Source organism: Salvelinus fontinalis, chromosome 37 (genome assembly GCF_029448725.1).
Source record: "Salvelinus fontinalis isolate EN_2023a chromosome 37, ASM2944872v1, whole genome shotgun sequence".
Lineage (NCBI taxonomy): Eukaryota > Metazoa > Chordata > Actinopteri > Salmoniformes > Salmonidae > Salvelinus > Salvelinus fontinalis.
This window is the reverse complement of record NC_074701.1, coordinates 31,742,478-31,755,584: the sequence shown is the minus strand read 5'-3', so window position 1 is coordinate 31,755,584 and position 13,107 is coordinate 31,742,478. Positions and strand designations below refer to the sequence as shown.

The following is a 13,107-nucleotide window of genomic DNA, read 5'->3' as shown; positions in this document are numbered from 1 at the left end:
AGGAGGTCTGGACCTTTGTGGCGCAGAAGATAGTGCACCCAGCCCTGCTCAAGATGCCACACTAACACCTTGGGATTAGACTGAGTTTTAACAGTCTGTTGTCTGTGGTGATGGTGTAGGGGGGTTGGGATTAGACTGAGTTTTAACGGTCTGTTGTCTGTGGTGATGGTGTAGGGGGTTGGGATTAGACTGAGTTTCAACAGTCTGTTGTCTGTGGTGATGGTGTAGGGGGGTTGGGATTAGACTGAGTTTTAACAGTCTGTTGTCTGTGGTGATGGTGTAGGGGGGTTGGGATTAGACTGGGTTTTAACAGTCTGTTGTCTGTGGTGATGGTGTAGGGGGGTTGGGATTAGACTGAGTTTTAACAGTCTGTTGTCTGTGGTGATGGTGTAGGGGGGTTGGGATTAGACTGAGTTTTAACTATCTGTTGTCTGTGGTGATGGTGTAGGGGGGTTGGGATTAGACTGAGTTTTAACGGTCTGTTGTCTGTGGTGATGGTGTAGGGGGGTTGGGATTAGACTGAGTTTAACAGTCTGTTGTCTGTGGTGATGGTGTAGGGGGGTTGGGATTAGACTGAGTTTTAACAGTCTGTTGTCTGTGGTGATGGTGTAGGGGGGTTGGGATTAGACTGAGGTTTAACAGTCTGTTGTCTGTGGTGATGGTGTAGGGGGGTTGGGATTAGACTGAGTTTTAACGGTCTGTTGTCTGTGGTGATGGTGTAGGGGGGTTGGGATTAGACTGAGTTTAACAGTCTGTTGTCTGTGGTGATGGTGTAGGGGGGTTGGGATTAGACTGAGTTTCAACAGTCTGTTGTCTGTGGTGATGGTGTAGGGGGGTTGGGATTAGACTGAGTTTCAACAGTCTGTTGTCTGTGGTGATGGTGTAGGGGGGTTGGAATTAGACTGAGTTTTAACGGTCTGTTGTCTGTGGTGATGGTGTAGGGGGGTTGGGATTAGACTGAGTTTCAACAGTCTGTTGTCTGTGGTGATGGTGTAGGGGGGTTGGGATTAGACTGAGTTTTAACGGTCTGTTGTCTGATGTGATGGTGTAGGGGGGTTGGGATTAGACTGAGTTTAACAGTCTGTTGTCTGTGGTGATGGTGTAGGGGGGTTGGGATTAGACTGAGTTTCAACAGTCTGTTGTCTGTGGTGATGGTGTAGGGGGGTTGGGATTAGACTGAGTTTCAACAGTCTGTTGTCTGTGGTGATGGTGTAGGGGGGTTGGAATTAGACTGAGTTTTAACGGTCTGTTGTCTGTGGTGATGGTGTAGGGGGGTTGGGATTAGACTGAGTTTCAACAGTCTGTTGTCTGTGGTGATGGTGTAGGGGGGTTGGGATTAGACTGAGTTTTAACGGTCTGTTGTCTGTGGTGATGGTGTAGGGGGGTTGGGATTAGACTGAGTTTTAACGGTCTGTTGTCTGTGGTGATGGTGTAGGGGGGTTGGGATTAGACTGAGTTTTAACAGTCTGTTGTCTGTGGTGATGGTGTAGGGGGGTTGGGATTAGACTGAGTTTTAACGGTCTGTTGTCTGTGGTGATGGTGTAGGGGGGTTGGGATTAGACTGAGTTTAACGGTCTGTTGTCTGTGGTGATGGTGTAGGGGGTTGGGATTAGACTGAGTTTCAACAGTCTGTTGTCTGTGGTGATGGTGTAGGGGGGTTGGGATTAGACTGAGTTTTAACAGTCTGTTGTCTGTGGTGATGGTGTAGGGGGGTTGGGATTAGACTGGGTTTTAACAGTCTGTTGTCTGTGGTGATGGTGTAGGGGGGTTGGGATTAGACTGAGTTTTAACGGTCTGTTGTCTGTGGTGATGGTGTAGGGGGGTTGGGATTAGACTGAGTTTAACAGTCTGTTGTCTGTGGTGATGGTGTAGGGGGGTTGGGATTAGACTGAGTTTCAACAGTCTGTTGTCTGTGGTGATGGTGTAGGGGGGTTGGGATTAGACTGAGTTTTAACAGTCTGTTGTCTGTGGTGATGGTGTAGGGGGGTTGGGATTAGACTGAGTTTTAACGGTCTGGTGTCTGTGGTGATGGTGTATGGGGGTTGGGATTAGACTGAGTTTTAACAGTCTGTTGTCTGTGGTGATGGTGTAGGGGGGTTGGGATTAGACTGAGTTTAACGGTCTGTTGTCTGTGGTGATGGTGTAGGGGGTTGGGATTAGACTGAGTTTTAACAGTCTGTTGTCTGTAGTGATGGTGTAGGAGGGTTGGGATTAGACTGAGTTTAACGGTCTGTTGTCTGTGGTGATGGTGTAGGGGGGTTGGGATTAGACTGAGTTTAACGGTCTGTTGTCTGTGGTGATGGTGTAGGGGGTTGGGATTAGACTGAGTTTTAACAGTCTGTTGTCTGTGGTGATGGTGTAGGGGGGTTGGGATTAGACTGAGTTTCAACAGTCTGTTGTCTGTGGTGATGGTGTAGGGGGGTTGGGATTAGACTGAGTTTTAACAGTCTGTTGTCTGTGGTGATGGTGTAGGGGGGTTGGGATTAGACTGAGTTTTAACAGTCTGTTGTCTGTGGTGATGGTGTAGGGGGGTTAGGATTAGACTGGGTTTTAACAGTCTGTTGTCTGTGGTGATGGTGTAGGGGGGTTGGGATTAGACTGAGTTTTAACAGTCTGTTGTCTGTGGTGATGGTGTAGGGGGGTTGGGATTAGACTGAGTTTTAACAGTCTGTTGTCTGTGGTGATGGTGTAGGGGGGTTGGGATTAGACTGAGTTTAACAGTCTGTTGTCTGTGGTGATGGTGTAGGGGGGTTGGGATTAGACTGAGTTTTAACAGTCTGTTGTCTGTGGTGATGGTGTAGGGGGGTTGGGATTAGACTGAGGTTTAACAGTCTGTTGTCTGTGGTGATGGTGTAGGGGGGTTGGGATTAGACTGAGTTTTAACGGTCTGTTGTCTGTGGTGATGGTGTAGGGGGGTTGGGATTAGACTGAGTTTAACAGTCTGTTGTCTGTGGTGATGGTGTAGGGGGGTTGGGATTAGACTGAGTTTCAACAGTCTGTTGTCTGTGGTGATGGTGTAGGGGGGTTGGGATTAGACTGAGTTTCAACAGTCTGTTGTCTGTGGTGATGGTGTAGGGGGGTTGGAATTAGACTGAGTTTTAACGGTCTGTTGTCTGTGGTGATGGTGTAGGGGGGTTGGGATTAGACTGAGTTTCAACAGTCTGTTGTCTGTGGTGATGGTGTAGGGGGGTTGGGATTAGACTGAGTTTTAACGGTCTGTTGTCTGTGGTGATGGTGTAGGGGGGTTGGGATTAGACTGAGTTTTAACGGTCTGTTGTCTGTGGTGATGGTGTAGGGGGGTTGGGATTAGACTGAGTTTTAACAGTCTGTTGTCTGTGGTGATGGTGTAGGGGGGTTGGGATTAGACTGAGTTTAACGGTCTGTTGTCTGTGGTGATGGTGTAGGGGGGTTGGGATTAGACTGAGTTTAACGGTCTGTTGTCTGTGGTGATGGTGTAGGGGGTTGGGATTAGACTGAGTTTTAACAGTCTGTTGTCTGTGGTGATGGTGTAGGGGGGTTGGGATTAGACTGAGTTTCAACAGTCTGTTGTCTGTGGTGATGGTGTAGGGGGGTTGGGATTAGACTGAGTTTTAACAGTCTGTTGTCTGTGGTGATGGTGTAGGGGGGTTGGGATTAGACTGAGTTTTAACAGTCTGTTGTCTGTGGTGATGGTGTAGGGGGGTTAGGATTAGACTGGGTTTTAACAGTCTGTTGTCTGTGGTGATGGTGTAGGGGGGTTGGGATTAGACTGAGTTTTAACAGTCTGTTGTCTGTGGTGATGGTGTAGGGGGGTTGGGATTAGACTGAGTTTTAACAGTCTGTTGTCTGTGGTGATGGTGTAGGGGGGTTGGGATTAGACTGAGTTTAACAGTCTGTTGTCTGTGGTGATGGTGTAGGGGGGTTGGGATTAGACTGAGTTTTAACAGTCTGTTGTCTGTGGTGATGGTGTAGGGGGGTTGGGATTAGACTGAGGTTTAACAGTCTGTTGTCTGTGGTGATGGTGTAGGGGGGTTGGGATTAGACTGAGTTTTAACGGTCTGTTGTCTGTGGTGATGGTGTAGGGGGGTTGGGATTAGACTGAGTTTAACAGTCTGTTGTCTGTGGTGATGGTGTAGGGGGGTTGGGATTAGACTGAGTTTCAACAGTCTGTTGTCTGTGGTGATGGTGTAGGGGGGTTGGGATTAGACTGAGTTTCAACAGTCTGTTGTCTGTGGTGATGGTGTAGGGGGGTTGGAATTAGACTGAGTTTTAACGGTCTGTTGTCTGTGGTGATGGTGTAGGGGGGTTGGGATTAGACTGAGTTTCAACAGTCTGTTGTCTGTGGTGATGGTGTAGGGGGGTTGGGATTAGACTGAGTTTTAACGGTCTGTTGTCTGTGGTGATGGTGTAGGGGGGTTGGGATTAGACTGAGTTTTAACGGTCTGTTGTCTGTGGTGATGGTGTAGGGGGGTTGGGATTAGACTGAGTTTTAACAGTCTGTTGTCTGTGGTGATGGTGTAGGGGGGTTGGGATTAGACTGAGTTTAACGGTCTGTTGTCTGTGGTGATGGTGTAGGGGGGTTGGGATTAGACTGAGTTTCAACAGTCTGTTGTCTGTGGTGATGGTGTAGGGGGGTTGGGATTAGACTGAGTTTTAACAGTCTGTTGTCTGTGGTGATGGTGTAGGGGGGTTGGGATTAGACTGAGTTTTAACAGTCTGTTGTCTGTGGTGATGGTGTAGGGGGGTTGGGATTAGACTGAGTTTCAACAGTCTGTTGTCTGTGGTGATGGTGTAGGGGGGTTGGGATTAGACTGAGTTTCAACAGTCTGTTGTCTGTGGTGATGGTGTAGGGGGGTTGGGATTAGACTGAGTTTTAACGATCTGTTGTCTGTGGTGATGGTGTAGGGGGGTTGGGATTAGACTGAGTTTCAACAGTCTGTTGTCTGTGGTGATGGTGTAGGGGGGTTGGGATTAGACTGAGTTTCAACAGTCTGTTGTCTGTGGTAATGGTGTAGGGGGGTTGGGATTAGACTGAGTTTTAACAGTCTGTTGTCTGTGGTGATGGTGTAGGGGGGTTGGGATTAGACTGAGTTTTAACAGTCTGTTGTCTGTGGTGATGGTGTAGGGGGGTTGGGATTAGACTGAGTTTTAACAGTCTGTTGTCTGTGGTGATGGTGTAGGGGGGTTGGGATTAGACTGAGTTTTAACAGTCTGTTGTCTGTGGTGAGGCCAAATAGCCTTGTTGTTGTCATTTAATAAATCTAGATAGCTTCTCAGACTGAGGTCTTCTTGGAATTTAAAGCTTGGCAAAATTAATGGCATTTTTGCATGGGATGTCAGTGTGAAGAAGTCATTGTTTTCACATTTCACGTTGTTTCTTACAGGATGTATAGAATGCATTGAGTGCACTTTATTTGCGGTTTAGCTCCTCTGCAGACTGCTTCGGGTGTGTGTGTCTCATCCAACCATCTGATTAGTGGTTTATTTTCCCTGACATGAGTGGTTTCAGTGTGTGAGGGAGGTGAATGTTTACTCTGCAGGGAGAGATGTGTTTGCCAGACACTGTTTTTTGGCCTAAGGAGTGGTGGGAGAATCACACAAACACACCATATGGTTTAACACCAAGAATTTGTTGAAACAGCATGTGTTGTTGTGAATGAAAACCAATATCCCAGGTCTTATTGAGGTCATGGTCATGTCTGGTAGTGACTGTTCTGTGTCTGGGGTTGGATAGTAAGGAGAGTAGACTAGGCCTACCAGGCTTGTGGTTAGGCTAATCATTTAACAGCTTAGGGTGGGAGAGCACTAAAGTGGCCATCCAAGATTGTGAGTACTTAACCTATTATAATGTAACCTAGAGTTAAATATTAAGCACTGTGGTAGTTTTCACCAGGCAGTGTAGGTGGTACATAAAACCATTCAAGAGCAACAGAAAAAAATAACTATTAACTGTGGACTTGAATCAAGGTTTACCTAAATCACCTCAAAGTCCATTGATTATAAGCCCTGTTAAAGGAGGACCGGGTGGTTGTTAGGGTTTTGTTAACCCCCCCTCTCTCTATCCTCTCTCTTAGCTGAAGACACAGTAGAGGTGATATGTGAAAGCCTGACAGGCTTAATACTGGGATGGACTACAGTATTCCATTAATACTGGGATGGACTACAGTATTCCATTAATACTGGGATGGACTACAGTATTCCATTAATACTGGGATGGACTACAGCATTCCATTAATACTGGGATGGACTACAGTATTCCATTAATACTGGGATGGACTACAGCATTCCATTAATACTGGGATGGACTACAGTATTCCATTAATACTGGGATGGACTACAGTATTCCATTAATACTGGGATGGACTACAGTATTCCATTAATACTGGGATGGACTACAGTATTCCATCCCAGTATTAATGGAATGATGTAGTCCATCCCAGTTCTAATGGAATACTGTAGTCCATCCCAGTATTAGTCCATCCCAGTATTAATGGAATACTGTAGTCCATCCCAGTATTAATGGAATGCTGTAGTCCATCCCAGTATTAATGGAATACTGTAGTCCATCCCAGTATTAATGGAATACTGTAGTCCATCCCAGTATTAATGGAATACTGTAGTCCATCCCAGTTCTAATGGAATACTGTAGTCCATCCCAGTATTAATGGAATACTGTAGTCCATCCCAGTATTAATGGAATACTGTAGTCCATCCCAGTATTAATGGAATACTGTAGTCCATCCCAGTATTAATGGAATACTGTAGTCCATCCCAGTATTAATGGAATACTGTAGTCCATCCCAGTATTAATGGAATACTGTAGTCCATCCCAGTATTAATGGAATACTGTAGTCCATCCCAGTATTAATGGAATACTGTAGTCCATCCCAGTATTAATGGAATACTGTAGTCCATCCCAGTATTAATGGAATACTGTAGTCCATCCCAGTATTAATGGAATACTGTAGTCCATCCCAGTATTAATGGAATTCTGTAGTCCATCCCAGTATTAATGGAATACTGTAGTCCATCCCAGTATTAATGGAATACTGTAGTCCATCCCAGTATTAATGGAATACTGTAGTCCATCCCAGTATTAATGGAATACTGTAGTCCATCCCAGTATTAATGGAATACTGTAGTCCATCCCAGTATTAATGGAATTCAAATGGAAGTCAGGTCTACAATATTCACTGGAACACCCACATTATCAACTAATTCATCTTGGGCATGACATTAATATTTTTACTGGGAAAAGGATATAGACCACAAAGTAAAAGTTGCCAACAGATGTTGGTGTAACCAGGTGTGTGTTACAACAGTCTATTCCAGGTGTGTATTGCTGGTGATCTGCCTAATTAAGGTGTGTGTTTTACACCAGTCTAACAATGTATGTGTGTGTGTGTGCGTGTGCGTATGTGTGCGTTCCAGGTGACCTGTCCCCGGTGCAGATGTCTCCAGTGGCCCAGTCTCAGTTCCTCCCTCTAGCCGAGGTCCTCTGCTGTGTCATCTCTGACATGAACTCCTCCGATATCACCGTCAACCAGGAAGCCCTCATCAGTCACATGACCAAGGCTCACCCAGGTAACTTATACAGATGTATAGGGAGAGCTTCATATCCCTACATACATTCAACCACAGGTGCTCCTGCAATAGAGTAATTGTAGGTGTCAAAAAGGGGAGAATTATATCTAGTGTACTAATGCTTAACGTGCAGTTTTAAGTCTGACTGTAAACTAGTTGAGTTCATCTGCCAATATACAGTAACTTTTATGAGATTTATAGGAGATAAACTGTATTAACTAATGAGGCTGATCTTCTCTCTCTCTTCCTGCCAGGTATGACCATCCCTACTCAGGACATCCTGTACAACGCTCTGGGCTCGTTGATCAAAGAGAGGAAGATCTACCACACAGGAGAGGGCTATTTCATTGTCACTCCTCAGACCTACTTTATCACCAACAGCCTGGTGAGAGAGAAGAGCTGGTGGACCTCAGGGTCTGGAGACAACGATCTGCCATCCCCTCCCCCCATCACCTACCTGCTCAGTAATGACACCCTGGAGAGCCATTCACAGCCCCCTCTGGTGGCCCATTGCAAGTCCTGCAGCTGCTTTGCCCCTGCCCAGAACGTGACCAATCCTGCTACTACAGCCACTACAGCCACCATGGTTCCTCCATCCCTCCCAGACCAGCACTCGGTTTCTGTTTCTATTAGCGAGTGCACAGGGAAGAGTCTAAAGTGGTCCCGGGACCACAAGCCTCAAGTCCAGCACCAGTCGACCTCGACGGCCGCAGACTACCAGGCTAGCGAGGTCAGCAAGACCACTACGGCTACTGCCGCCAGCCGCAAGGACAAACCGGGGAGGAGGTTTGGCCTCAGCCTCTTCAGGAGGAATGGAGGGAAGAAGGAGAAAGTGAAGAAAGAATATGCCTTGTTCTCGGGTCAGTTCCCGCCGGAGGAGTGGCCGGTGAGGGACGAGGAGGATCTGAACAATCTGCCCAGAGACCTGGAGCATGCCATCATTAGACGCATCAACCCTGAGCTCACTGTGGACAACCTGACACGCCACACTGTACTTATGAAGAAACTGGGGGAGAGAGGGACGGAAAGGGATAAAGGTTTGGACAAGGGGGACAGGGTAGACAGAGGGGACAAGGTGGTGGACAAGGGCATGTCCACTGAGATCCTGACCAGCTCCAAGCCCAGACAACAACACTCCTCCCGGCCCGTACTCGGAGCAGGGGTTGGGGGCAGGAGATCTACTTCCAAGGCCTCTCGCAGCAAGAGAACGCATTCCTCCGGGGAGAAACAGAAAGACAGGTTGAAGACTAAGGCCCCAGTGTGTGTGGATGTGGACCCAGACAAGGATGACCTGGTCCCCTCTCGCCTCAGACCTGAGGTCCCTATCCATGAACCAAACCATAGAGATGATCCAGGAGCGGTGGAGGGGAAAAGCCTCTATAAGAAACGCATTGACAACCCCTTTGAGGGTCAACCACCTGGGAAAGATACAACCCCAACCCAGACTGTGGCCCCTAGCATGACCCACAAAGAACAGAGGAGGAGAGAGGGAAAGGAAGCGAAGGAGGGGAAAGAGAGGATGACTTCAGGAGGAGGCAGGAGAGAACGAGTGGGACACCGCTCCAAATCCTGGGACCCGCACAAAGCCAAAGCGACCGCTGATGACACAGAGCATGCTGGAAAGTCTCATACAACCGAGGACAGGTCATGTGACCGTCTCCACTCGAGGGTGTTCACCACCGACCCCCTACTCCTGCACCCCTCTGACACCAAACCCCCCAGAGAATTACCGTCAGACTACAGCTCGGCATACCCCCAGAGCAGCACCCTAAGGATAGACGACAAGGTTAGATATCAGAGGGAGAGAAAGAACAGAGGGAGGGACAGCAGGGAGGGAGGGAAGGAGAAGGAGGGAAAGCATAGAACGACACAGCAAGCAGAATATGGCAGTACAACGGACCATAGACACCCAGCAGTAACAAGCCAAACCCTAGACTCTGATGCCAACCTCCCTTGTACCCACCTCTATGACCCAGTCCCTGCCCATCCGTGCGACCCGGCCGTGCCCTGGCCAAAGCCTGCTGTGCATCGCAGGCACTCCTTCAAACACACAGACACACAGGGAGACCTAACCCACAGGCCTGACCTGCTCTCCTCTCACCAACAGGCTTGCAGTACCACCCCCAACCAGCATGGTCTGGTACACAGCAGTGGTGGCAGTAGAGAGCACAGGAGTCCAGGTCATGAGCATGAGGACATTGATGGGTTAATGGTGGAAAGTAATAGCTTTATGATAGAGAGTGATGAGTTTATAGAAGATGATCACAGGCTTTACCAGAGAGCAGAGGAAGAAGATGAGGATGCCTGTAGTTCTCTGTATCTGAGTGAAGAGGGAGTCATTGACAACAGAGAGATCTATCAAACACGAATGTCTCACTATCATGACTCTCAGTCCCTCTACCATGATCCTCAGACCATATACCAAGACACTCACTTCGACCACCAAGACCCTACTCCCTACCAGGACCAACCTCACTCCTCTTACCACGAGCCCCAACCCCACTTCCCCGACCCCCATTCTCTCCAAGGAGACTGGGATAGCACTTATGCGGAGGAGCACTCTTCTACCATCCACCAATACCCCTCTCTGTCCCCTCACAGCCCCCACGGACAGGATGAGGAGAGGTGCGTCAGAGTGAGCCGCTCTACCCTTAGCAACCTCAGCCAGCCGTCACCAGGGACCCACAGCGATCCCAGCCCCAGGCGAGGAGCCCCGATCCTTGGGGAGCGACGGCAGGACGCCAGCCTCTCCCTGGAGGGTTTGGAGCATGCTGGGGCGGCAGACAGCAGCATATTTGACTACTGCCAGACCAGCGAGGTGGAGTCTGACGCTGAGACCCTCCATAAGTCAGCAGACGAGGGGGACGGGGAGTCGGCTCACTGGGGTTGCGGAGTAGAGGAAGACGGGGAGGAAAAGGGGGACTGTGAGACCCTGAGGGAGAGAGGAGGCCTTCAGAGCTCAAGTATCAGTCTGGGCATGTCCAGTGGAGCCGGAGGGGGAAAGATGATGGGGGAGGCAGGGGAGAGTCAGAGCAACACAGGAGACAGCGGGATAGACTCGCCACGGTTAGTTTCTTTGTATTAATCATCATCGAACATCAATGGATTGCAGTTATAACACTTTTAACAAAAGGTCTCATTATATTTTGTGAAGGGATTGTGACAATTTGCACTACCTATTTATTATTAATTGACCATGATATTCACCAGCATTAGTCTTTTTTATGAAAGACAAAATACTCTTATATCTTCTCTTCTCCCTTAATGAATATGCCCCAGGAATGGAACTGTTCCAGGCAGCAGGACCTATCCTCCTCCCATACTCTCCTCTCCTGTTCTAAGGTCCCAGTCTGCCAGAAACACATAGAGGCATTTGGCCCTTAAATCCCCTGTTTATTTTTCTTCTCACCTGTGACCTAGACCCCTTTCTCCAGCTGTAAACCTAGCCTCTCTCTGTGGCTGAGGTAGAGGCAACAGGGCCTACAGGGCCAGCTGCCTATAGCGCTGGCCCAGGGAGGGTGGAGGAATGTGGAGCTGCAGTGAAAATAAGCTGAGGCTGGAGGTAGTTAGATGACCCATGGCCCTGGTCGGCGGTGTGCCTTCCCTCTCTTCCCTTTTCATGTAAATGGATATAAAGCTGAACAAACACCCCGTAGCCAATTAGACCAGGCAGTATTTACACAGAGGGAGATGATTACTGTGAATAATGAATGGGGAAACCCTCACGTTTAACATTGAAGAGGGGAAAAGTTTTGCATGAACTTTATAAGAACTTGGCTTTTTCCCTTTTGTGGTGAAGAGTAGTTTTTTTTCACCCTGAATTTCACAGTATAGTTAGTACCTGATTAGGTATCCCCTTTCCCTGAATGTGAATGTGTGTCTATCCGTGTATTCCATATTGTATTTCTATCCTACTGATATGGTTCATCTCCCCACAGGAGCTTGTTGTGTGCATTTTATAATTTATACTATGCATTTACACTCGGTTCTTCTATGTTTCTCCCTACAGCACCCGTGTGACTCTGGCAACCAACAACACAGTGATTCTGGAGGGTCTAAAGAGGAGAGGTTTCCTACAGAACCTGGAGAAACTGCACTCCAAGAGCTCCGCCATAAGACCACAGAGCTCTTTGCTACAGCTCACACCAGTCATGAACGTATAGAAACCATAGGCCCCCAGATGCATCTCCGAGGGAGGGACAATGAGCTCCCTGACGCAGCTCTGTGTGAGGGCCCATGAGTCCCCTGATGCAGCACCGTCTGTTCCGCCATCAGAAAGCGTGGGAAGTAAGAAGAATGTGCAATCAGATATGGGGTTCACAGCCTATCTTCATGGACTTCCAGCATGTTTGTTACACTGCTGTCATAAACTTGCTGTGAACATCTAGCTTTTCCTCATTGTCTATGCTGGTTAGTTATCCAGTCCTCCCGGGATAGTGTATAAGAGCAACTTGTGGGTGCTCAACCCAGACCTGCCCCAGTAGATGTCCTTGTATATTATATTCCTCCCCTTTCTGTATATAACATTTAACAGGAATATCCTGAGACGTATTCGGCTAACGACTAGTGAATCTGCTGCAATGAATGCATGATCAATCGATAGGTGGATGTAGGAGGTAAGTACTATGAGTTTGCATGGTCCTTCCACTAGGCCTGAAATTGAATGTTCATACCTTTCCTTGTAGCCATGTGTAACACAAATAAATATCTATGTACCACACAAGCCACTGCCTCATGGAATGTTTTGTTGACATTTAAGAAATTAAGTAGTACCTTTTGCTTTTCCATGTAACCCTTCCTCCACCAGCATCTAGGGCTTAGCTTTTCAGCTCCATCTGCCAGGCTCTTTTGTATTTAATAGTAGTACCTACCTACCCTTTCACAGGATTTCCTCTTGTAAGTAAACAAGTTCATTGACGTCGCTCAGTAACGGCCGATACAAACCAGAACCTGGCAGACAGAGGTGATAAGCTAAGTCCTGGGTGTAGGTGGAGGCTCCAGGGACAAGGTGTACATGGAGAGAAATCCCAGCCACATCAACATGGCTCTGGGAGAGCTCAGGTTAGGAATTTAGGTGGTTTAGTGTTGGGTGATTGCGAGATGACGTGGGTTGTTTAACTTGTTTTATCATTTTTTTTAAAAATCAGGTCATTGCTAAACATTGGGACTTTTACAACTAGAAGGGACAGCTATAATTTTTGTTGGGAATGAGGTAAGCAAACCTTAGACAAGGCTGCCCCCAATTGGACGCAATTAAAAAGAAATGGAGGTATGTTTGAAAACTCAAATGAGCCAATGGTTACAGTAGTCTGTGGGGGAGGCAAAAGCGTCACTTACATAACTCAGAAATTCACACAAATATTTAAGTGGAAGGAAGTTTTCAAATCACATGGATTAATGAATATTAAACTTCTACATTGGCCCTGCCCACTATTATATTTTTAGGGCATCCCAAACTGAGTCAACATGTAACAAGAAGCATGTGGGTTTCATTACCAGACTTAGATTTATATCAAAATAACAAATCAAAAGAAACCATTGATG

The 13,107-nt window shown here is 47.5% G+C and overlaps 1 protein-coding gene across 2 annotated transcripts in view; it reads left to right on the top strand.

Moving 5' to 3' along the window:
• The window catches only part of LOC129836526 (storkhead-box protein 1-like), a 52,870-nt gene extending 40,584 nt beyond the window's left edge, over positions 1–12,286 (top strand). For both annotated transcript variants that reach the window (XM_055902825.1, XM_055902826.1), the window contains exons 2-4: positions 7,411–7,563; positions 7,818–10,629; positions 11,573–12,286. In XM_055902825.1, coding sequence (XP_055758800.1) covers positions 7,411–7,563; positions 7,818–10,629; positions 11,573–11,726 — 3,119 coding nt within the window. In that variant the 3' untranslated portion in view covers positions 11,727–12,286. The remainder of the gene's footprint in view (positions 1–7,410; positions 7,564–7,817; positions 10,630–11,572) is intronic.
• The last annotated feature ends 821 nt before the right edge of the window (positions 12,287–13,107 follow it).